We start from the raw sequence: 25981 nt of genomic DNA on the forward strand, positions 1-25981 counted from the left end.
AGCAAGAAATGAAATAATTGACATTGCAGGAAAAACATAAAAAAAAAAGAAGCATGCTCAGACTGTGAAATATACTTCCGGAACGAGGAAAAACTAAGTGTCAATATAATCTGAGACATTTTTGGCAACATTTGTAAGGTAGGAAAAGCTACATAAATGGCATTTGCTTAGGAGAAAAGAAGTGTCAATGCTAGATTTGGCTTGATTTATTAGATTTCTATTCGTTTCTTGTAACAAATCGATATACAATAGTATATTGTGAATTCATGATCTTCCTGATCACCAACATGGTGATCAGGAATTCGCAATCTACCATTGAAGGAAACGTGAATAACGTTTCCCGTGAATAACGTGGAAACGTGTTTCACATGCACCATCCTTTTCCACAAAGACTTCGCCATGAGAAAGATTGAAGGAGACTTGGAATGGAAATTTGTCCTATAGGATTATAGAACAAAATAAACATCTATCCCGAAGAATTAGGTAGAATATAGGACAAAAGAAACATCTATCCCGAAGAATTAGGTAGAATCCCTTTGTCTCTAGCATACCACAACCAAGGTTGACCATGATTCGGTCCTTCAAAAACCTTATCTTTGCATTGGAGCAACAGTCAAAAAAACCAACCAAAAAAAGAAAGAAAAGAAAATTGTGGCAACAGCCTTGTGGTCTTCTTCTTAATGTTATTTAGTTCATCTTTTTCTTAATATTTTGTATTGTGTGTCTTAATTAACTACTCCAATATCCTAGCAATCTCATACCAATGAATTTTGTGTTGTGTTATTCAATATCTGCAGGTACATTTGGGGTTCAATTACCGTTGAAGTTAAAGAGTTTCGCAGTACTATTATTTATGTGTGTTTTATTCGATATCTGTGTGTGCATTTAGGGTTCAATTAATTACCTTTGTACTTGAAGAGTTTCAGAGTTTTATGTATGTTTTTGCATGGGATCTAAATTCATATCTTTTTCCCTCCTCCTCCCCCACCCCCCCCCCCCTCCTGGGGAGTTGGGCTCTTAGCACAGATGACGGAGGAAAACAACGTAAATTTCCAGATAAAGAGCTGTTTGATAATGAACCAGGGAGTCTCGTTTCTTGGACTGACTCTGTCATGTTTGTTGAAGGCTATCATCAATATCATAATCATTTACCGCATAAAAATGCACATGGAAGAATGGTATTTAAAGCGAAATGGGAGAATATTCTCGCAGCAGTCCTTAAAGCTTTCAATCCGTTATTCGAGCTGAAACAAATGAACAATAAGTATTAAGGCTGAAATATAAGGAGAGATTTGATTTGTTTGAAGACGCAGAAGGAATCAGAAAACTTGAAATGCCACTTGAATGTTATTTTTTATTTTTAATTCGTGAGATTTATAAACTGAAGGAAAAAATTGAAGGTTATCCTACTCCAATGTGCACAAGGATCCTCCTGTTTGAGCTTGACAAACCCCAAAATTGTAAAAAATTTTAAATCATTGATAGATTATCTAGAACGCCTAAAACAAAAACTTCTAATAGTGGATAATATGTTAGAGGTGACACAAAAGAAATGAATTCGTCTAAAGGATCAGTTTGATCAAATGACAAAGTATCATAAACTAATTAATAGCAAATTAATATAAGTATAGCATTTGTAGCCCAAACAAGGTCGGTTTGACTTCCTGAATTTGGATTTTAAGTAGTTTTGTGGTAACTAAGGAGATAAATCAATAAAAATGAGATAAAACGAGATTACGAAAAAACCTTAATACGCAACTCGTTCTTGTGGGGAAAAATAGTGCATAGGTGTTAGGGCTAAGTTGACGCACCAACTTTTGTTAGTGCCAATAGGATTTTACTGAATACAACAACATTGGACTCAGTAGTTAATTTTGAGAAATGAAGGAAAAGGTTATGGTAAATTGTATCACGTACTTGTTATCTTCTTCGCTTCTAACCCTAGCGGACGAGAGGAAACCTCCTTCTATCATTTGTTTGTACATGATATTACAGTAGATGCTAATTACCCTGCCGACATTGTGCATCCAGATTTTTCAATCATTGCCATCATTGCTGATCTTTCTTTCACGGTAAAATGAAATTTTTATGGATCATTCTTACATCACTTTTTTTGGTGCAATTGTTCTTACATCACGTCCTTAGATAAGGATGAAATTTTTGGAATCTGGCCACACGGAGAAAAAAAAAATCTCAGAAACTAGACTAAGCTATATTCATATTATATTTGTGCATGGAAATGTGTACAAGAAACAGAAAAGGACGGATGTAGATGATCTGTTCACGCAAACACCGATTAAACCTTATATAAAAGGACGCAAGGGACCTGGCCAGTTACTCAAACTGCACCCAAACTTCAAATCTAGCCATGGCTTTCTTTTCCCTTCCTTCCTTGACTCACCCTATCCATCCTACCCCAGTTAGCTCTTTCTCCTTAAAACCTTTAATTTACTCATCTTCCCCTGGCTTCTTTTCTCACCCGTTCCGGGCAACTCGTGTAACAAACCAAAAATCCCATGCAGAAGCTAGCACATGTAAAGCCCAAAAGGCAGACCATCATCAAAACCCTAGTACTTATGACAGTATTAGTTCATCCAAATCCAAATGTGGTAAAACTTCAGCAGGGAAATTTGAAAGAAGGGATGTCCTTCTTGGCCTCGGCGGGTTATATGCTGCAACCACGCTCGGCACCAAACAATCAAGCCTTGCGCTGCCAGTTTCACCCGATATTTTCAACTGTACCGAAGCCACGGAGACCCGAAATGGCATACCTATCAACTGCTGCCCTCCCTCCGCCGCGGGTTACAATGATTATACACCTTCTGCTAGTGAAGTCTACACAAGAATGCCGGCTCACGCGGTCAGCCATGACTATGTCAAAAAATATTCATCTGCCATTACAAAAATGAAGAACCTTTCTATGAGCGATCCTCGTAATTTTTACCAACAGGCAAACGTCCATTGCGTGTATTGTGACGAAGGGTACCCTCAATTGGGCTTTCCAGACAAAAAATTGGAGATTCATAGCTCATGGCTTTTTTTTCCGTGGCACAGATGGTACCTTTATTTCTTTGAAAGAATTTGTAAAAACTTGCTTGATGATGATACGTTTACTTTGCCATTTTGGCAATGGGATGATTCTTCAGGCATGCAAATTCCATCCATGTTTAACGACAGCAAATTGTCCCTATACGATTGCATCCGCAACCCAAAACACTTGCCTCCTAAAGTGGTGGATTTAGCTTACAACGGCACAGATTTGCCAATCGACCCCAATATTCAAATCCAGTACAATTGTTGCACAATGTACACTCAAATGATCACTCAGTCGTCCACGCCTGAGTGTTTTTTCGGACAGCCACTTTTGGGGGGTAATGATCCCGATCCCGGAGCGGGCTCCATTGAAAATATACCCCACAATTGTGTGCACGATTGGGTTGGCGACCCTTCCCAGCCTAACAACGAGGACATGGGCGTCTTATATGCAGCCGGCCGAGACCCTATATTCTATGCTCACCATGCCAACGTTGATAGAATGTGGTACATTTATGACAATGTTTTGAAATGCAAAAATATTGAAGACCCAGATTGGTTAAATTCCTCTTTTATTTTCTTCAACGAGGCGGCGAGACCCGTTAGAGTGACGGTTAAAGATTCCACAAATCTCGCCAAGCTTGGATATACCTATCCTGACTTGCCACTTTCTTGGTTAGATTGTAAGCCAAAAGCGCGGAGAAGGGGCCTGAACCCGACAAAGTCCGCACCTAAGGCTAGTGAAGTGATGCCAATGCAATTAGAGAAACCCGTCAGCTTCGTGGTTGAGCGGCCTAAGAAGTCAAGGAGTGGAAAAGAGAAAGCAGAGGCAGAAGAGGTGCTGAAGATTAAGGGAATCCAATTTGATAAAGGAGAAACTGTGGTGTTCGATGTGTTTGTGAACGAAGATGATACCAGTCAGAGTAATCCGTGCAAGGCTGAGTCTCTAGGAAGCTTCAACAGTTTGGCGCATGGACATAGCATGAAATCTACCACTTCCCAGTGTTTTGCGATTTCAGAGGTGCTGGAGGAATTGGGAGCTGATGATTTTGACAGCATTTTGGTCACTTTGGTCCCCAGAAGAGGTGCTGTGACCATAGGAGGTATCGAGATTACCTTTGTTCCTAAATCTTAAATGCATTAATAGCATTGCAAATACTACATGTACAATATTGGGTGTTTGTGTAATAATATTGTAATCAACTACAAACTTTGAGAAGATGTTTTACCAAATAATTTCAACAATGATAACTGGTGTCCTTGCAAACTTTTCAATAAAACCTTTACAAGTGACTTTCAATCGGGCTTCTCTCTCTCTCTCCCCCCCCCCTTTTTGTGGGAATGGCAACAGTATTACATTAAATTTAGCCAATTAGTAAGTTTGAGATGTTCTCAAATTTTACACTCGAGTAATCATTGCCAAGAGTGAGATTTCAAGCAACTTAACTATGATAGAGATGGAAAGTACCCCTTGCCAGGCAAAGCATTTCTCAACTATCCTGTGGAAAAAGCTAAAAGGACACCCATAGAGAGTATTTAGATAAGCAGGTTAAAAATTAGGATTTATTAAGAGAGATTTTGAAGGATAGCCAATCCATTGTCATTCCTAATTCTTTTGGAGGTTCAAGACTAGGAATGCATTTTGAAGTATTTTTAGAATTTAAATTTTTTTTAGATACATTTTAAAAGGGGGTTTTGTAACGGCTGCCTATAGGACACATGTTAACATATCTAATATTCACTTAAATTATCATATACATACTAACAATTATTACCCTCTTTTGTATTTATATACTCTTCCTATTTAATCTTACCTACACTACCTTGTATTTATTTACTTTTTCTAATTAATCTTACATTTTAAAAAATATGATACTGGAAATATATTTTAGCGAGTGCATAGGACACCCGTTAAACAGACCCATTTTAAAATTTAAACGCCACCACCCACCACCACTACCTAGAGAAAAAAGGAAAATTGATTCTAGAGAATGAATGATCCTTGTGACAGCCCCACTTTCCCCAAAGGCGAACCAAAGGGTTCGGCGGACTGCCTGCCCAACTCTCGCCGGGACTCAGTCGATCACTTCAAGCAACCATAAGAATATCTAACCACGATCCAACTTAAAACAAAACGTATATACAATAATATCTCAAGAAGAAGTACAACCGTCAAATATACAGAGGTTCTCAAATCACCATACAACTAACCCGTGCCAAGCACTAGGGCGAGAACCATGACAAAAGAAAACCAAGGGCTAGACCCAGCTAGTCTATACCGGCTCTCGTCCTTGCTCGCCTTCCCCTGTTAAGGAAAACAAACTAAAGGGGTGAGCTATAAGCTCAGTGAGGTTCCGAACACATAGGCAACAAGAAGTTCAATGCATTCATTACATGTTACCAATAATTCAAATGCAAAAGAAAGCGATAAACACCTTCATTAAAAGGATACGTGCTCACAAGGAGCCATTCGTTCATTCATTCGTTCATTCATTCATTCATTCATTCTCCTTTCGTTCCCTTATACCTTCAATCATTTGAAATTGCATTTGTATATAAGTAAAACCCTCATTCATTCATTCGTTCATTCATTCATTCATTCATTCACCAGGCTCCACCAACCTCCACCAACATACAAGGTAATGCTCGAGCATACCAAACGTTCACCCAGGTCCCTAATCGCCCGACCGAATCCGCTTCTGGCTCGAGACGACCGGTGACAAGGGGCAGTGGCCAGTTCAACCAAAAGGCTTACATTCATGCACAAATAACATTCCAATCATTCAATCATTGAAAATTTCACAATCATTTAGGCCGAGTGCGATAAAGTACACACTTGCCTAGAAAGCTCGTTTTAACAATCATTGAAAGCATATAACATGTTATTAGTCATTCATACCAGCTATATAATCATGAAACATATCAAACAGGGAACACTCACCTATACACGCAAAATAACGTCCACTTCTCAATCACCAATGAAACCTAAAAGTAAACAAAAAAAAAACACATTACAATCCCTCTAGCATGATTTGGATGAAATCAAGGATTACCCGACTACTCGCGAGTAAACGTATAAAATGACTTTTAAAGTGTCAATAGAGCATTTGGATCCGTGGACGGGAATTACTAGGGTTCATAAACCAACCGTGAAACTAAACTCAAAAAGGTTATGAAATTTCCGGCAGAAAACACTTTAACCAACGACAAATCGAAATCCAATAAGGTAAGCTAAGAAGTATTGTTTCCGCAATCGTTTATGTAGCTCAAAATCAATAGACTATATGTTTAGATGAAAATCATATAAATGTGGCAAAACTATCTCACTTTCACTCTTAAAACTTCACTTAAAAGTTATTCACTTGTGGCCGAGAGAACCCTAGGTCAACCTCTATATTTTGGTAAACAGTAAGTAAACGTTTGGAATTTCCACCCAAGGAGGTATTAGATTTTAGAATGGTAAAATGATCATTTTATTTGCCAAGCGGAAATATACAGGTTCAAATAGAAATTTAGCCCTCGGCCACCTTTTGAAAGAGCCGGTAACGTTTTCAGTAAATACGTCCAATTCGTCACAAAATACATTCGTAAAATCACTTTAACTTGCTCACATTACAAGAAGATAAACGGATGGCATGTCCCTTGTGTTTACCTATTTTCCAGCCATTAATGGCTTCATTATTTTCCTCAAAATAGTCCCAACATCTCATATAGAATAATCTCATGTCCAAAATCCATTCACTAGGCTTAAAGTCATATAAATACAAAAATAAATACAAAAATCAAACTAGAAACATTTCCGGATAAAAACAGTTTTTGACACCATTTTACGGTTTTGGCACCATTGGCGCTACGATTATCGGATGAAGGTGCAAGACACACCGTTTTGAAGCTAACAGATAGGGCTACAATGTTGAAGAAGGCCACTCAGTCCAGTTTGTAGTGAAACTAGGTCAAAATTGACATATATGAAACCAGAATCTCACAAACAGGTTGGCTAACCGCACAATTGTTAAACAGCAATAATTGAGGCTACCGAAGTCCGATTGAAGTGTATCTTATGGTGTTTCGAAGATAAAACACAACCCTACATTTATTATGAAGACCTCCATGGCTAAATCATGCATTTTCATGATCAGAAATGGAAAACTACACAAAAACAGAATTCTGGGCGCGAAACAGGTTTCATGGACAGTCAAGGGTATTTCGATCATTTCATATGCTACAGTGGTCGGATCGAGCTGAAATTTTGTAGGCTACTAGTTTATATCATTGGCTACAATGTTCATGTTTTGGAAAATGTCTAATTCGGTAAGGATCATGGTGAAAAGTCACGGTCAGATTGGGTGAAAAGACAACCCTGTTCGCTGAACTCCTACCTAGACCAGTCTGGGTATTTCCAAATTATCTCAGCATATACAACTCCAATTCAAGTGATTCCAAAGCCATTTGAAAGCTAAGATACAAGGCTATAATTCTTAAGAAGACATCGACAACCAAATCGGTAGTATTCCCAGTCAAACTACCCAATTACCAAAGCTGATTACTATTCTCGGATAGAAACAGGGTAGCAGGGGTATTTCGATCTTTTCATAGGCTACCGAGCTCAGATTGAGCTGAAAATTTACAGGTAACTATAAAACATCATTCTCTACAACTTTCGTGTTTTGTACTAAGGCCAATTCCGCCTCTAACCTGGTCAAACAGAAACGGGCAGAATTGAGGAAATGAAACCCTAACTGGAAATTTTTGCATTCAAGTCAGAAATTTTCCACTAAAACATCTCTTTAGCTATCACAAGTCATTAATTTAACATAATCAAGAACAAAGGAAGGATGGCTAGACATGATACCTTCAAATATCAAGAAAGGTGATGACTTAGGAATTTTTCTTCCAAAACAACTCCACTAGAAGCTTTAATCCTCCTTAATAAGTAACTTTGATGGAGTAATCTTCACTTTTAATGGTTAGAAATCAAGATTGGAGTAAGGGATTGAAGTACAAGATGAAGGATTTCCTCTCTTTTCTCTCCTCAAAATTTCAGCCAACAAGGTGAAAAATGAAGAAACATTTGGTCAAAATGGATGTTTAGTAAAGTTAAGAAAAGTTAGTCAAAGTCCCCATCCAATGGTTTCATGACACTTGTCCCTCTCATTAATGTCATGCCTAACTTTTTTTTGTCTTTCTCACACCTATCCATTTGGTACCTCTAAATATCTCATAACACCCGATAAATTAAACCCAGTATCCAAAACTTAACCTAACTGGCCGAAATTTTCCGAATTTTGCGCACTACTGGGTCCCACGTCCGATATACGCTCTTAATTTCTCAAAAACTAACCGATACTAGAAAAATCATTTAAAAACTATATTTACTCATAAAATTGATCTAGAAAAATTTTCTAATAAAGAAAATGCAGAAAACGTGCAATTAAGAATAGTGCGGGTCCTCACACTCTCTCCCCCTTAAAGAAATTTCGTCCTCGAAATTTTTACCTTCATTTGCCTCAGACGAGTCCGGAACTGTTTGGGTGCCTAACGCAGAAGCTTTTGCTGGCCCACTAGTTCGGTTCCCTCTTTCATTTGTTTGTTTTGTTTTAGCTCTCTCCAGTTGCGGAATACTACCTCCGCGTGACTGTCTCCTTGGACAGTTGCTAACTTGGTGCTCACCACTCCCACAAATCAAGCACTTCCGCCCTTTCCGCCAACAATCGTTCTCGGTATGATTGGCCTTTCCGCAATAGCCACAAGTCAGGTGAGAAGCCATCTTTTGGCTTTCTTGAGAAATTTCCCAGTCCGATTTGGCTCACTTTAGTAGACCTTTTATCTACCGCCCCTATTGTCCATGGTGGGTAGGACAAAAGATTTGTTTTCTGCGTTTTGGAAGGGACTGTCGATTCACTTGGTTCCTCACTCATACTACCAGCTACACCTCTTTTTCGTGTTTGGGAGGCTTTTACTTGTGCCTTTGCATTCTCGATTCGTTGAGCCTTCTCAAGGCCTCCATAAATGTATTCACTTGCGCTGCTGCCAACGCCTCTTGGATGTCCAAATTTAGTCCTTGTATAAACCGTCTCACTCTTCTCGGTTCCGTGGCTACTAATTCTGAAGCAAACTTGGATAGTTTGGTGAATTTCGTTTCGTATTCAGCCACACTTAAGGTCCCTTGGCGTAGTCCAATAAATTCGTCCTCCCTCCTTTCTTGAACTAAGGGTGGAAGGTATTTCTCGTTAAATTCTCTTACAAAATTCGCCCATGTCCAGACAGTCTGTTCTCTTTCCCACTTTGTTCTAATTACATTCCACCATGCCCGAGCCGGTCCCTCAAATTGAAACACTGTGAAGTTCACCTGCCTCTGTTCAGTATAATTGAAAGCTGTGAATATATTTACCATGGCCTCTAGCCATTGTTCAGCGATGTCCGGATCAGGCCCTCCAGCGAATTTTGGAGGTGCAAACTTCTGAAACCGTTCCAGAACCTTATCCTCACCCGTCTCAGGGTTCCAGGGTTGATTTACGGGTATTTGACCTTGTTGATCTACTAATCTTGCCAAGATATCCGTCATTTGTTGCATTGCCATCGCCATTTGGTCTCCGGTTGCAACTCTCGGTCCTTGTTCTTGTTCGGCGGACGTTTCCCTTTCTGCTCTAGGTTCTGGGGTCCGTTTAGTTCCACGTCCCTGACTACGTCTCCCGTCCATATTTTTTTCCTTCCCTCTTTTTTTTTCCAAAAGTGGTTTAATGAATAAATGCAATAAGGTGACTCAAAAGTAACCAAAATTGAGGCACCAAGTACACAAGTAAACATATATGCACATAGCACTCCACATATCAAGAAAATAGATGATCAATTACACAAGTACGTATCAAGTCAGGCAAATATTCATATGCTCAAGTACACCAATTAACGTCATGTAATAAGAATATATTGACGAATCAAATGAGGAGATGATGTATCGTCCCAATCTTAGCTAAGGTAACCCCGTCCGGTCCCTCACGTCACTTACTATTCACACCAGATATCCCTTAACCTCTTGTACTCATTCCAGTCGAACAAAGCCTGTTCATGTTCCCACAATACAAGTCTCAAATACTTAGCACTACCTCAACTCTGGAGTACTCGGGTACGAGAATCCGAAATAAAATAATTCACCTCTCGAGCTGGCCAGTCCTAAGAGTAAACCATCTACAATCGGAATTCCTCCCAGACGTACCTATCTATGGTCCTCAGATTCCACAAGAAAATTTAAGACCAATAACGTTCACAACTCATAGGTTATGCTCGAACGAGCACTTAATCCTTCATACCTATTCATCACTCAGTCCAAACTCACTCCGCGCAGAGACCACGCGAAGCAGGCTCTGATACCAACTGTGACAGCCCCACTTTCTCCTAAGGCGAACCAAAGGGTTCGGCGAACTGCCTGCCTAGCTCTCGCCGGGACTCAGTTGATCACTTCAAGCAACCATAAGAATATCTAACCACGATCCAACTTAAAACAAAACGTATATACAATAATATCTCAAGAAGAAGTACAACCGTCAAATATACAGAGGTTCTCAAATCACCATACAACCAGCCCGTGCCAAGCACTTGGGCGAGAACCATGACAAAAGAAAACCAAGGGCTAGACCCAGCTAGTCTATACCGGCTCTCGTCCTTGCTCGCCTTCCCCTGTTAAGGAAAACAAACTAAAGGGGTGACCTATAAGTTCAGTGAGGTTCCGAACACATAGGCAACAAGAAGTTCAATGCATTCATTACATGTTACCAAAAATTCAAATGCAAAAGAAAGCAATAAACACCTTCATTAAAAGGATACGTGCTCACAAGGAGCCATTCGTTCATTCATTTGTTCATTCATTCATTCATTCATTCTCCTTTCGTTCCCTTATACCTTCAATCATTTGAAATTGCATTTGTATATAAGTAAAACCCTCATTCATTCATTCATTCACCAGGCTCCACCAACCTCCACCAACATACAAGGTAATATTCGAGTATACCAAACGTTCACCCAGGTCCCTAATCGCCCGACCGAGTCCACTTCTGGCTCGAGACGACCGATGACAAGGGGCAGTGGCCAGTTCAGCCAAAAGGCTTACATTCATGCACAAATAACATTTCAATCATTCAATCATTGAAAATTTCATAATCATTTAGGCCGAGTGCGATAAAGTACACACTTGCCTAGAAAGCTCATTTTAACAATCATTGAAAGCATATAACATGTTATCAGTCATTCATACCAGCTATATAATCATGAAACATATCAAACAGGGAACACTCACCTATACACGCAAAATAACGTCCACTTCTCAATCACCAATGAAACCTAAAAGTAAACAAAAAAAACACATTACAATCCCTCTAGCATGATTTGGATGAAATCAAGGATTACCCGACTACTCGCGAGTAAACGTATAAAATGACTTTTAAAGTGTCAATAGAGCATTTGGATCCGTGGACGGGAATTACTAGGGTTCATAAACCAACCGTGAAACTAAACTCAAAAAGGTTATGAAATTTCCGGCAGAAAACACTTTAACCAACGACAAATCGAAATCCAATAAGGTAAGCTAAGAAGTATTGTTTCCGCAATCGTTTATGTAGCTCAAAATCAATAGACTATATGCTTTGATAAAAATCATGAAAAGGTGGCAAAACTATCTCACTTTCACTCTTAAAACTTCACTTAAAAGTTATTCACTTGTGGTCGAGAGAACCCTAGGTCAACCTCTATATTTTGGTAAACAGTAAGTAAACGTTTGAAATTTCAACCCAAGGAGGTATTAGATTTTAGAATGGTAAAATGATCATTTTATTTGCCAAGCGGAAATATACAGGTTCAAATAGAAATTTAGCCCTCGGCCACCTTTTGAAAGAGCCGGTAACGTTTTCAGTAAATACGTCCAATTCGTCACAAAATACATTCGCAAAATCACTTTAACTTGCTCACATTACAAGAAGATAAACGGACGGCATGTCCCTTGTGTTTGCCTATTTTTCAGCCATTAATGGCTTCATTATTTTCCTCAAAACAGTCCCAACATCTCATATAGAATAATCTCATGTCCAAAAGCCATTCACTAGGCTTAAAGTCATATAAATACAAAAATAAATACAAAAATCAAGCTAGAAACATTTCCGGATAAAAACAGTTTTTGACACCATTTTGCGGTTTTGGCACCATTGGCGCTACGATTATCGGATGAAGGTGCAAGACACACCATTTCGAAGCTAACAGATAGGGCTACAATGTTGAAGAAGGCCACTCAGTCCAGTTTGTAGTGAAACTAGGTCAAAATTGACATATATGAAACCAGAATCTCACAAACAGTTTGGCTAACCGCACAATTATTAAACAGCAATAATTGAAGCTACCGAAGTCCGATTGAAGTGTATCTTATGGTGTTTCGAAGATAAAACACAACCCTACATTTCTTATGAAGACCTCCATGGCCAAATCATGCATTTTCATGATCAAAAATGGAAAACTACACAAAAACAGAATTCTGGGCGCGAAACAGGTTTCATGGACAGTCAAGGGTATTTCGATCATTTCACATGCTACATTGGTCGGATCTTGCTGAAATTTTTCAGGCTACTAGTATATACCATTGGCTACAATTTTTATGTTTTGGCAAAAGTCTAATTCGGTAAGAATCATGGTGAAAAGTCACGGTCAGATTGGGTGAAAAGACAACCCTGTTCGCTGAACTCCTACCTAAACCAGTCTGGGTATTTCCGAATTATCTCAGCATATACAATTCCAATTCAAGTAATTCCAAAGCCATTTGAAATCTAAGATACAAGGCTATAATTCTTAAGAAGACATCAACAACCAAATCAGTAGTATTCCCAGTCAAACTACCCAATTACCAAAGCTGATTACTATTCTCGGATAGAAACTGGGTAGCAGGGGTATTTCGATCTTTTCATAGGCTACCGAGCTCAGATTGAGCTGAAAATTTACAGGTAACTATAAAACATCATTTTCTACAACTTTCGTGTTTTGTACTAAGGCCAATTCGGCCTCGAACCTGGTCAAACAGAAACGGGCAGAATTGAGGAAATGAAACCCTAACTGGAAATTTTTGCATTCAAGTCAGAAATTTTCCACTAAAACATCTCTTTAGCTATCACAAGTCATTAATTTAACATAATCAAGAACAAAGGAAGGATGGCTAGACATGATACCTTCAAATATCAAGAAAGGTGATGACTTAGGAATTTTTCTTCCAAAACAACTTCACTAGAAGCTTTAATCCTCCTTAATAAGTAACTTTGATGGAGTAATCTTCACTTTTAATGGTTAGAAATCAAGATTAGAGCAAGGGATTGAAGTACAAGATGAAGGATTTCCTCTCTTTTCTCTCCTCAAAATTTCAGCCAACAAGGTGAAAAATGAAGAAACATTTGGTCAAAATGGATGTTTAGTAAAGTTAAGAAAAGTTAGTCAAAGTCCCCATCCAATGGTTTCATGACACTTGTCCCTCTCATTAATGTCATGCCTAACTTTTTTTTGTCTTTCTCACACCTATCCACTTGGTACCTCTAAATATCTCATAACACCCGATAAATTAAATCCAGTACCCAAAACTTAACCTAATTGGCCGAAATTTTCCGAATTTTGCGCACTAGTGGGTCCCACGTCCGATATACGCTCTTAATTTCTCAAAAACTAACCGATACTAGAAAAATCATTTAAAAACTATATTTACTCATAAAATTGAAAATTGATCTAGAAAAATTTTCTAATAAAGGAAATGCAGAAAACGTGCAATTAAGAAAAGTACGGGTCCTCACAATCCTAGTATCTGTCTTTTTAGATTGAGATCCTTAATCTTCGTAAGAAGTGATGTCCAAGAGATCGAGTAAACGGGGGCATGTAAAGGTGGTTTCCAAAGTTGATTTTTCATTGTTGTATATTCGCCAAAATATCTGGGTACATGAGATCTGATTTGTTGCTTTTGATATTTGATATATATATATATATATATATATATAGACAAATTAAATTACAAGGTCCAGAGGTTAGTTTGGAAAATTAGTTTTAGATCTTGGTAGAGATTCGAGTTTAGTTTGATAGTCATCACTTCAAATAACCACGCATCTCGCAACTTGTGAACCTTGGCCTTCTTTTTTCCCTCTTGTTCTCTACTTTTTTTTTCAGCATAATATGGATGGAAACATTGGACGGAGATGAAAAGAGACGAGATATTTGATGATGAAATTGTTGGGAAAGGGGGTACCGGTACAGGCACATGATATTAGAGTTAGTTCAGGACAAATTTCTCTTTTCCCAAGTATTAGTTAAAATAAGAATAAACCAAATCACCAAATAATAATACCAGCAGTGATAATAAAATGCAAGAAAAATAAAAGGTACAGGACACCAAGATTTTTACGTGAAAAATCCAAATTGGAAAAAATCACGGGATCTAGTCCAGTCAAAAAATCTCCATTATCACAATAATTGGAATACAAAGGTCTATCCGAAATATTCTGATGATAATAATAGCACCAATATCAACCAAGCAAATCTGCTATAAATCATCTCCAAAAACTACAACTGTCAAAGAAATGGGTTTGGAAAGGTATTACCAAACGAAAAAGAAATCCAAAATCTGAATCGGTAGATAAGTAGAGATTGACGAGAAGATCTCGTGTGTAAAATTTCCTCTCAATCAGACTTCAAATAACCTTTCAATCGAGGCTTCAAATTTGTTTCTCTCTCTCTGCCATTTTCTCTCTTCATCGTTCTCCACCAAAAATGAAAGAATGGCAGCTAACAATTTTTCTCTCGCTACAAATGAACCTTGCGGCTACTGCTTGTATTTAAGCTTGAGAAACCCTCAAGCACTTGCATAAGTGGGCTGGCTCACAAATGGGCTGGACCATAACACAAGTCCAGCAATCTCCCCCTCCAACTCATTTGGGGGGCTCCATTAGACTTGCTTAAAACAAGAGTTTCTCCTTAGGAAATATTTTAGTAAACATGTCAGCACCATTATCATTTGTATGCACCTTCTCAAGTGTCAACAGTTTAGAATCCAGTACTTCCCGAATCCAATAATACCTCACATCAATGTGTTTGGATCGAGAGTGAAATGTAGAATTCTTATACAAATGAATAGCACTCTAACTGTCACAGTAAAGACTATACTTCTCTTGTTTCATGCTCCAACTCTTGAAGGAATTTCTGCAACTAACGAGTCTCCTTGCATGTTTCAGTGGTTGCGATGTACTCCGCCTCCGTACTAGAAAGGGCAATACACTTCTGTAATTTACTTTGCCATAACACTGCTCCCCCTGAAAAAATGATCAAGTACCCATATGTGGACTTCATATTATCAAGATCACTTGCCATATCCGCATCAGTATATCCATTTAGCATAGTTTTACCATTGCCGAAACATAGACACAATTTAGGAGTTCTCTTGAGATACCTGAGAATCCATTTGACAGCATTCCAATGCTCCTTATCAGGATTAGAAAGATACCAACTGACTACTCCAACTGCATGAGTAATATTTGGTCTAGTGCAAACCATAGCATACATCAAACTACCAACAGTCGAAGCATAAGGAACCTTCTTCATGTCTTCTTTATCTTTCTCACTTGTAGGACACTGCTTGATATTCAGTTTAAAGTGACCTGCAAGTAGAGTTGAGACTTTCTTAGCCTTGCTCATGTTAAACCTGTTGAGTACTTTCTCAGTATATTTTTGTTGAGACAACTAGAGCTTCCCATTTTGCCTGTCACGTGAGATTTTCATCCCCAGTATCTATCTAGCCGAACCCAAATTTTCATTGCAAAGGATTTACTTACCTCATTTTTCAACCTGTCAATTTTTATAGTATTACAGCCAACAATCAACATGTCCTCAACATATAGCAATAGAATAACAAAATCACCATTTGAAAAATTTTTCACATAAACACAGTGATCAGATGTAGTCCTGTGATACCCATGGTCTGTCATGAAGGAGTCAAATTTCTTATACCACTGTCTCGGTGCCCGTTTCAACCCATACAAACTCTTCTTGAGACGGCATACAAGATTTTCCTTGTCATTTTCTTTGAACCTCTCCGGTTGCTCCATGTAGATCTCCTCTTCCAAGTCGCAATGTAGGAAGGCTGTCTTCACATCAAGTTGTTCAATCTTCAAATTCAAGCTGGCTGCAATACCAAGAACAACTCGAATTGATGGCATTTTTACCACAGAATAGAAGATTTCTTCAAAATCTATACCCTTCTTTTGACTAAATCCATTCACAACCAATCTTGCTTTGTACTTTGGTTGTGAGCTGTGCTCCTGAGTCTTCAATCTGTAAACCTATTTATTCTTTAGAGCTCTCTTACCCTTAGGCAGTTCCACTAACTCATAAGTGTGATTCTCATGCAGGGACACCATCTCCTCTTGCATGGCTCGCAACCAATCTTTTTTGTTCTCATGCTCTAAAGCCTCACAGTAGGACTCTGACTCTCTTCCATCTGTTAACAATAAATATTCATGAGGATTATATCTGCTAGAAGCTCTTCTCCCTCTGGTAGATCTCCTAAGGTCATCCTATGGTGGTGGTGGTGGTGGTGGAGTAGGTGGCACCTCATGTTCAGATTTATCAGCGGTAGGATTATTACCATCATCAATATCTTCTCTCTACTCTATCTCAGCTCCCCCTTGATTAAAATCAACAGGTACTAGAATTGGATCTGGATCTGAATTTGAGCTTGCAGGAATGTCATCTGAGGATTTTGAATTGTCACCTTTATCAATGTCTTTAATGGTTTGATCTTCAAAGAAAACAACATCTCTACTCCTGATCACCTTCTTCTCAATAGGATCATATAACCTATAACCAAAATCTTCATGTCCATAACCCAAGAAAATGCACTGCTTTGATTTTACATCAAGTTTTGACCTTTCATCTTTAGGGATATGAACAAATGCCTGGCAACCAAAAACTCTCAAGTGCTTAAAGGACACATCTTTTCCCATCCATACCCTCTCTGGGATATCATCATCTAGAGAAACTAATGGAGAAAGATTAATCAAATCAACTGCAGTTTTTATTGCCTCACCCCAAAAAGATTTTGACAACTTAGCATTAGAGAGCATACATTTGACCCGTTCAGTGATGGATCTATTCATCCTCTCTGCCACTCCATTCTCTTGAGGAATTTTTGGCACAGTCTTCTCCAATCTGATCCCATGGGACTTGCAATAGATTTCAAATGGTCCTCTGTACTCACCACCATTATCAGCACGTACACACTTTAATTATTTACCAGTTTCACTTTCGACTTTGCTATGAAAGTCTTTAAACATATTCAAAACCTGATCTTTGGATTTCAAAGCAAAACACCAAACCTTTCTAGCAAAGTCATCAATAAAGTTACAAAATAAACAATACCACCAAGAGACTTATCTTTCATATAACAAACATCAGTGTGTGTGACAGCCCCAACTCCCTCTAAGGCGAACCAAAGGGGTCGGCTCTAGGAGGAGGTGGGGTTGTCACAGTTGGTATCAAAGCCTGCTTCGCGTGGTCTCTGCACAGAGTGAGCCTAGACTGAGTGATGAAAAAGTATGAAGGATTAAGTGCTCGTTCGAGCATAAGCTATGAATTGTGAATTGTTATAGGTCTTAAATGTTCTTATGATATCTGAGGACCATAGATAGGTACGTCAGGTAAGAATTTCGATTGTAGATAGTTTACTCTTGGGACTGGCCAGCTCGAGATGTGAATTATCTTATTTCGGATTCTTGTGCCCGAGTACTCCAGAGTTGAGGCGGTGTTAAGTATTGGAGATTTGGATTTTGGAAACATGACAGGCTTTGTCCGGCTAGAATGAGTATAAGAGGTCTGCGGACATCTAGTGAATAGAAAGTGACGTGAGAGACCGGATGGGGTTATTTTAACTGGGACTGGGATGATATATCCCCTTTTCTTTTGATTTGTCTTTATACTATTACTCCTTGTCCTTGTTTGTGGTATGTTAACATCTACACGTGTACCATTGACCACATTTGATTATCTGTTTAATGTGATACGTCCCCTTGATATATGGTGTGTTATGTGTGTATATGTCTATTTGTGTATTTGGTGTGTTAGAATTTAGTTATTCTAGTCAACTCAGTGCGTTTATTTACTACATTACTTTTTGGGAAAAAGAAAAGAAAAGAGAGAGGAAAAAAATAATAACAAATAAAATATATGGAGAGGAGACGTGGTCGTGGACGTGGTCGAGGCCGTGGAACTAAGCGGGCTCCGGAACCAAGAGAAGAAAGGGAAACGTCAGTCGAGCAAGAGCAGGGACTGAGAGTTGCGACTGGAGACCAAATGACGACGGCAATGCAACAAATGACGGATATCTTGGCAAGACTGGTGGATCAACAAGGCCAAATACCCGTAAACCAAACCCGGAACCCTGAGATGGGCGCGGATAAGGCTCTTGAAAGGTTCCAGAAGTTTGCTCCTCCAAAATTCCTTGGAGGGCCCGATCCGGACATAGCTGAACAATGGGTAGAAGTCATGGTTAACATCTTTACAGCTCTAAACTACACTGAGTAAAGGCAAGTGAACTTTGCAGTGTTCCAATTTGAAGGACCGGCCCAAGCGTGGTGGAACGTTATTAAAGCAAAATGGGAAAGAGAACAGAATGCATGGACATGGACAAATTTCATCCGAAAATTTAACGAGAAGTACCTCCCACCTCTAGTCCAAGAGAGGAGAGAGGAGAAATTTATTGGATTGTGTCAGGGAACTCAAATTGTGGCCAAATATGAAACGAAATTTACGAAACTATCCAAATTTGCTTCCGAATTGGTAGCCACAGAACGGCAAAGAGTAAGGCGGTTCATACAGGGATTAAATTTGGAAATCCAGGAAGCCTTAGCGGCAGTGCAAGTGAATACATTTACGGAGGCTCTTGAGAAAGCTCGAAGAATTGAGGAGGCAAAAGCACAGGTAAAAGCCTCCCAAACTCGGAAAAGAGGTGCATCAGATAGTATAGTGGGAGAATTAAGTGAAACGATAGCACCTCCTAAAATGCAGAAAATGAACCCGTTACTTCGGCCACCATGGACCTTAAGAGCAGTAGATGAAGGGTCTACGAAAGGGAGTCAGATCGGATCCAAGAAACTTTCTCGAGAAGATCAAACAGTAGCTCCCCGATTGGTCTGTGGATACTGTGGAAAGGCCAATCACACTGAAGGTAATTGTTGGAGGAAAGGGCGGAAATATTTGATCTATAGAAGCGGTGATCATCAAGTTAGCAACTGTCCGTGGAGACAGTCACGTGAAGGTAGTACTTCGCAACCGGATGGAGCCAAATTGAAACAAGCGAATGAAAGAGGGAACCGAACAAAAGTACCGGCAAGGATATATGCTTTAGACAACCAACAAGCTCCTGAGCCATCTGAAGGTAAAAATTTCATGGACGAAATTTCTGAAGGGGGAGAGAGTGTGAGAACTCAAAAATTTTCACATTTTCTCAGCATTATTTTAATCCTTTGCCTACATTTTTTATTTTCCTTGGAAATATTAAACTTTCTATGCATTTTTACAAGCAAGTACAGTTTTAAATTCATTTTCCTAGTATGAGTTAATGTACGTTAAATTTGAAACGCATTATCGATGTGAGGACCCGTAAAATTCCTTATATTTTTCTTACAAATACCCTTTTATTTGGAAATTATTACTTTATAATACTCTACTACCCAATCACCCTACAATAAGTGCAAATGAATATAGAATTAAGGGTTTTTCCTTTTCGTTTTCAATTTAGTGCGAATTAGGGGTTTTACGCCTATCCATGGTGTGACTATCCGGTACGGAGTGTGGATCAAATTTGGTGATTAAGAGTGAGTTTTAGATGATATTAAGTGTGTGATTAGAAGTGGTAATAATAAGTTAGTGAATTATAAGTTAAAACCCTAGTATATGCGATTTAAGGAAAAACGGGTTGAACCGACGGGTACCGTTCACTATCGATTGAACACCCCACTTGACTACCACTTTCTTATCATAAAATAGCCTTGATATTAGTGCAAAATATCAGTCCTTAAACCAGCTCAAGTCAGCCGAAATTGTGGACCAAAATAAGGGAGAAAAGGAAAAAAATTGGCTTCCAATCCAAAGGTGACATTTGTCCACTTTGACCCAAATCAATTCCTATCCTTTTAACCTTCTTGAAGTTTCAATTGCACTTTATTTCAGCCTCCATTTCTGCCATATGAACCATGAGAAAGAGAGGGAAAAGCCAAGAGAAAAAAATCATAATCCATCTTGAGTTTGATCCACTTAAGTGAGAAAACAAGAAATCTAAACCGATTAATCAATAATTTGAGAGCTTAGGAAGCTTAAGGAACAAAAAATTTCAAGGAGTAGTGGAGGATCACTCTTGCAAGGCCTTGTCTTGAGGTATAATGGCTGATCACCCTTTCTTTTCCATTAATCATGATTAAGTTGGGTATTAATGTTAGAATTGTGCTTGTGATGCTTGTTTGAAATGGTTTTGATGATTGGAGGGATAAATTTTGAGATAGGGTTTTGATTTATTCACTTATAATTCTTGTTGGTTAGGTGTTATATGGTGTGTATATATGGTATATAATCTTGTAAAAGAGAAAGTAGTGGTGGTTTTAAGGTAAAAATGTGAATTATAGCTTGATGTAGCAAAATTCCAGATTTCTGGAAATTGAAGCTTCAGTTCTGCCCGGTTCTAGTTCCATATGTTAGAGGCTGAATTAGGCTTATCACAAAACATGAAAGTTGTATAGAATAATATTTTATAGTTACCTGAAAAATTTCAGCTCAATCGGAGCAACGTAGCCTGTGAAAAGACCAAAATACCCCTGACTACCATAGGTTTAGTCCAATGGACAGTTTTGACATTTCATCAATCTGATGGTGTCTTTTCACCTTTATACATATTGAACTAGCATTTAGGCAAAACATGAAAGTTGTAGTGCTATTCCTAGCTTTCCAACACCCCTAGAATCACCTCATTTGGACTTCAGTAGCCTGAGTTATGGTTGTTTACGTATAGTGCGGTTAACTAGCCCGAGTGTGAGATTCTGGTTCTATAATCTGATATTTTGACTTAGATACACTGCAAAATAGACTGAGTGGTCTTTATCAAAGTTGTAGGTCTTTGTTTTAGCTTCGAAACGGTATAAATTGCACCTCAATCCAATAAGCGTAGCCTCAGTTGTGTCCGTTACGCAAAATAACGTCAAATTTGTCTTTTGTTTCTTGACTTAAACTTCATTTCCGCACATGCTCCTAACTTGATTTTGTACCTGTATGACTTGGAGCCTATGAAATAGCTAGTGAAATGAGATGATTCTGTATATGACTTTGGGTTTGATTGAAGAAAAGAATGAAGCCATAAATGGGTGGAAAATAAGTAAATACAAAGGGCATGCTGCCTAAATTTACGCTCGAGAACTAGGTCGATATACTTGCGACTTGAGTAAGACTTGAGAGCGAATACCACGTGAACCATCTAGAGTATTTACGTTTTCTTTGCCACTTTGACTCAAATAGCGATTTTAAAGTTTTACAAGTGAGTCTAAGTTTTACAAATATTTTACTTATGTCCTTTGGTTTCAATGTACTCTTTTCACTACCAAAACCATATTTATACTTTGTAGTAGTACGTATGCGACTTTTCTTTGACTCACTTATATCTTTGATGGCTGAAGCATAATGTGTTTATTTGCTTATATTAGGATACCTTGGTGATTGAGGATGTATCCGGAAGGAAACTTTGGACGTTATTTTGGGAAAATAGGTGAGTGTTCCTTGTTTGTTATATTTTCATTGCCTATGTGGCTTGTTCTTGCTTATATGACTTATTATGAACGAATGATAACATGTTAAATGTTTTCAATGATCGCTTAAAATGCGTTTGTTAGGCGAATATGTAGTTTATCGCACTCGACCTAAATGAAATGTGAAATTTTCAATGTTTAAGTGATTAAATGCTAGTTGTGCATGAATGTAAGCCACTTGGCTGAATTGGGCCCTGCCCTTCGTTACTGATCGACTCGAGCCAGAAGTGGACTGGGTCGGGCGATTTAGTGACCCTGGGTGAACGTTTGGTATACTCGAGTATTACCTTGAAATCTGGTAGAGCCTGGCCAATGTCCGGGAAGGGGTGAATGAAATGAATAAATGAATGTCAACGCAAATGAGGGGTTTTACTTATCAAAATGTATTTTCAAATGATTGGAGGAATAAGGGGAAATGACAAGAGAATGAATGAACAAATGAATGAATGGCTACTTGCGAGCACGTATCCTTTTAATGAATGTGTTCTTATCGCTTTCCATTGTAATGTTTCTTGAGTTATTGATTGTTTATGGTAACTACATTGAACTTATCGCTTGATTATATGTTCGGAACCTCACTGACCTTTTAACTCATCCCTTTAGTTTTGTTTTCCTTAACAGGGGAAGGCGAACAAGGACGAGAGATCGGTGTAGACTAGATTGGTCTAGTTCTTTCATTTCTTTTGTAATGGTTCTCGCCCAAGCGCTTGGCATGGGCTGGATGTATGAAGAATTGAGAACCTTTGTATATTCAATGGTTGAACTCCCTTTTGAGATAGAAATGTAGATAAGTTTTGTTTTAAGTTTTGGATTTTGCTATACAAATTCTTGTGGTTTTATTCCGATTTTGATTGAGGTCTAAAGTGAACGACTGAGTCTCGGCGAGAGCTAGGCAGGCGGTCCGTCGAACCCTTTGGTTCGCTTTAGGGTGAGGTGGGGCTGTCACAGTGTGCACCAATTCTAACGGATTCAATTTTGTAGATAGAGGAAAATTTTGAAATACAACTCTGTATTGTTTTCCATAAATGCAGTCAACATAGGGTTTTAAGTGCATCACCTCTAATTTCAGGTAGGAGTTGTTTGCCAACAAGTGTCTGAATCCCTTTTTCATCCATGTGCCCAATTTACCTATGCCAAAGGTTAATTGAGGAATCACGAACTGCATTCACTTCTCACTTCCTCAACTTAGCTTGCATCACGTAGAGGGTACTATGTTTCTTTCCTCTGGCAACAACGAGATTTCTTTTGCTGAGTTTCCATTTGCCTGCACCTTGCGAGTTATAGTAGCCCTCATCGTCAAGTTTTCCTGTAGAGATAAGATTAAGGCGAATATCAGGGATACGCCGAACATTTCTCAATATCAACTGGCACCCGGTATTTATGTCCAAGTATATATCTCCCATGCTAACAACTTTGCATGAGACCTCATTTCTTATTCTAACATATCCAAAATCTCCTTCGGTGTAGGTTGAGAAGAAATGCCTTTGAGGAGTAACATGATAGGATGCACCCGAATCAACTACCCAATCATTGTCATAACGAATAATATTCACCTGACCATCATCACAGAATACAAATATATCATCATGAGCTGCCACAACTGCTGTAGTCTCTTCATTACCTTTTTCCTTCGCCTTACCCTTTTTCTCAGTTTGTTCCCTTTTTAGGATTCTGCATTCTTTCATATAATGCCCATTCTTCTTACAATAATAACATTTCCGCAACTCAGACTTGCCTTTAGATTTGTCATTCCTATTGTGAGGTCCTTTACTTTTGCTTCTCCCTCTTCTTTCTTTCTTCTCTGTCGCCAAGGCCTGGGTCTTATAGATAATTCCTTGTTCCTTCCTCCTGAACTCTTCATTCATCACAATCTCTTTTGCAATAGCCATGGTCAACACACCATTTGGAGTTGAATTACTAATGGAGACCACCATGGTTTCCCAACTATCCGGTAGTGAACTGAATAATAATAAAGCCTGCACTTTATCATCCAGATTCAAGTTTAATGTAGTTGCCTGGTTTATCAATTCCTGAAAATTACTCAAGTGTTCAGTCATAGTTTTCCCATCCTTATATCTCATTCGAGTAATCTGCTTCAGTCAATTAGCCTTGTTCAAACCGGTCTTTCTTTCATGCATACTCTCAAGTTTTTTCCATAATATATTAGCTCAAGTGTCATTAGCAAAATGTTGAAAAATATTTTGACCAATCCATTTTCTAATATTACCAACAGTTTTCCTGTGCATATTAGCCCATTTTTCATCACTCATATCACTTGGTCTATATTTATCCCCTAGAATAAGTTCAAACAAATCTCTACAATACAAGTAATCTTTCATTCTAGACTTTCAAATCAAATAATTAGTTGTATTTAATTTTATCATACAACCACTATCCAAATCATCCATTTTTAACTAGTACAATTGAGCAGCCCAACCTGACTGTTCTGATAGCACTTGCTGGGAAAGGGGGTACCGATACAGGCACACGATATCAGAGTTAGCCCAGGACAAATTTCTCTTTTTCCAAGTACCAGTTAAAATAGGAATAAACCAAATCACCAATTAATAATACCAGCAGTGACAATAAAATGCAAGAAAAATAAAAGGCACAGGACACCAAGATTTTTACGTGGAAAACCCAAATTGGAAAAAATCACAGAACCTAGTCCAGTCAAAAAATCTCCGCTATCACAATAATGGGAATACGCAGGTCTATCCGAAATATTCGGATGACAATAATAGCACCAATATCAACCAAGCAAATCTGCTATAAAATCACCCCTAAAAACTACAACTATCAAAGAATTGGGTATGGAAAGATGTTACCAAACGAAGAGAAAATCTGAAATCTAAATCAGTAGATAAGTAGAGCTTGATGAGAGGATCCCGTGTGTAAAATTTGGTCTCAATCGGACTTCAAATCACCTTCCAATCGAGGCTTCAAAGTTGTTTCTCTCTCTTTGCCATTTTCTCTCTTCGTCGTTCTCCGCCAAAAATGAAAGAATGGCGGCTAACAATTTTTCTCTCGCTACAGATGAACCTCGTGGCTGCTGCTTGTATTTAAGCTTGAGAAACCCTCAAGCACTTGCATAAATGGGCTAGCCCACAACACAAGTCCAACAGAAATTGTACACTCATTCGAAAGTCATTAATGCAGAGGTTTAGAGAGAGTTTTTGAGTAAACTACAACAGAATCAACTTGTTTTTTTTCCAATAGTTTGAACCCAAATAGATGAAAAGAAAGCAGAGTTTATATTGCTATCTCCGATTGAGCTACTTCCAATAGTGAGTTCAAAGTCATCTTAGCTTTATATCTGTGGCGTACGGGGTGCTTCTATAATGTGAGTTCAAAGCCATCTTAGCTGATAGCTTGGCTTAAGCGGACGTTTCTTGATGAGTAGAGCATCTATAAAACCCCAGAAACAAGTTACAACATTGGCTTCCTATACGTTTATATTACCTATATCTTATCTTATCTTACATATATAAAGAGGGAATGCTTGTCAACAGTGCCGATGGTCCAGTTATGCTGTGATTTTTGTGAGCCTTAAGGGTGTTGTGGTCTTTTACGGTTGGGTGGGAGTGGTTTTGCTAGAAATTCACTGTTCTCCACGTTTTGTTCTTGGACAGAAACAAGTTTGCAATTGAGGGGTATTTTGGTCTTTCGACTGACTTATTTGGTGGTGTTTTGGTCTTTTGGCTATCCCACCACCGATTGCAGCCACCCGAATAGAGTTCAAGGGAACCTTGCACTCTGCTGCAAGCAGCTACCCAGTTGTTTTTTGAGTTAGAATGGTTAGAGGGTCCTTCCATTTTGCATAAAACTTGAAAAATATATAGGGATTCCCATGTAAACATTTTTTTTTGGCAAAAGGATAAACTTTCATCATAAAAAAAATTGCAATTTAAGAAATAGATTATCGTTTCTGAACTTTTATAGTGGGCCTAACTTTTTTCTTTTGAGCATGAAAAAATGATTTAATAAATACGTATTTTCTAACCTTAAACATGAGTTTGTTACCCCATTTGTAGAATATCTCCACCGGTTATTTCTTATCATTTTATTCTAACCTATCCTTAAACACAAGTTGATTTGGAATT

At 38.5% G+C, this 25981-nt stretch overlaps 1 protein-coding gene across 1 annotated transcript; it reads left to right on the forward strand.

Annotated features, from left to right (window-relative positions):
- The first annotated feature begins 2368 nt into the window (after positions 1–2368).
- On the forward strand, positions 2369–4168 carry LOC113724423 (polyphenol oxidase I, chloroplastic-like). The gene has a single exon (XM_027247329.2). The coding sequence runs from the start codon at positions 2369–2371 to the stop codon at positions 4166–4168; it is 1800 nt and encodes a 599-aa protein (XP_027103130.2).
- The last annotated feature ends 21813 nt before the right edge of the window (positions 4169–25981 follow it).

This window comes from Coffea arabica, chromosome 2c, assembly GCF_036785885.1.
Source record: "Coffea arabica cultivar ET-39 chromosome 2c, Coffea Arabica ET-39 HiFi, whole genome shotgun sequence".
Taxonomy (NCBI): domain Eukaryota; kingdom Viridiplantae; phylum Streptophyta; class Magnoliopsida; order Gentianales; family Rubiaceae; genus Coffea; species Coffea arabica.

What these genes read in the sequence shown, in the direction of transcription:
- LOC113724423 (XM_027247329.2), top strand. Translation starts at nt 2,369, where the DNA reads ATGGCTTTCTTTTCCCTTCCTTCCTTGACTCACCCTATCCATCCTACC.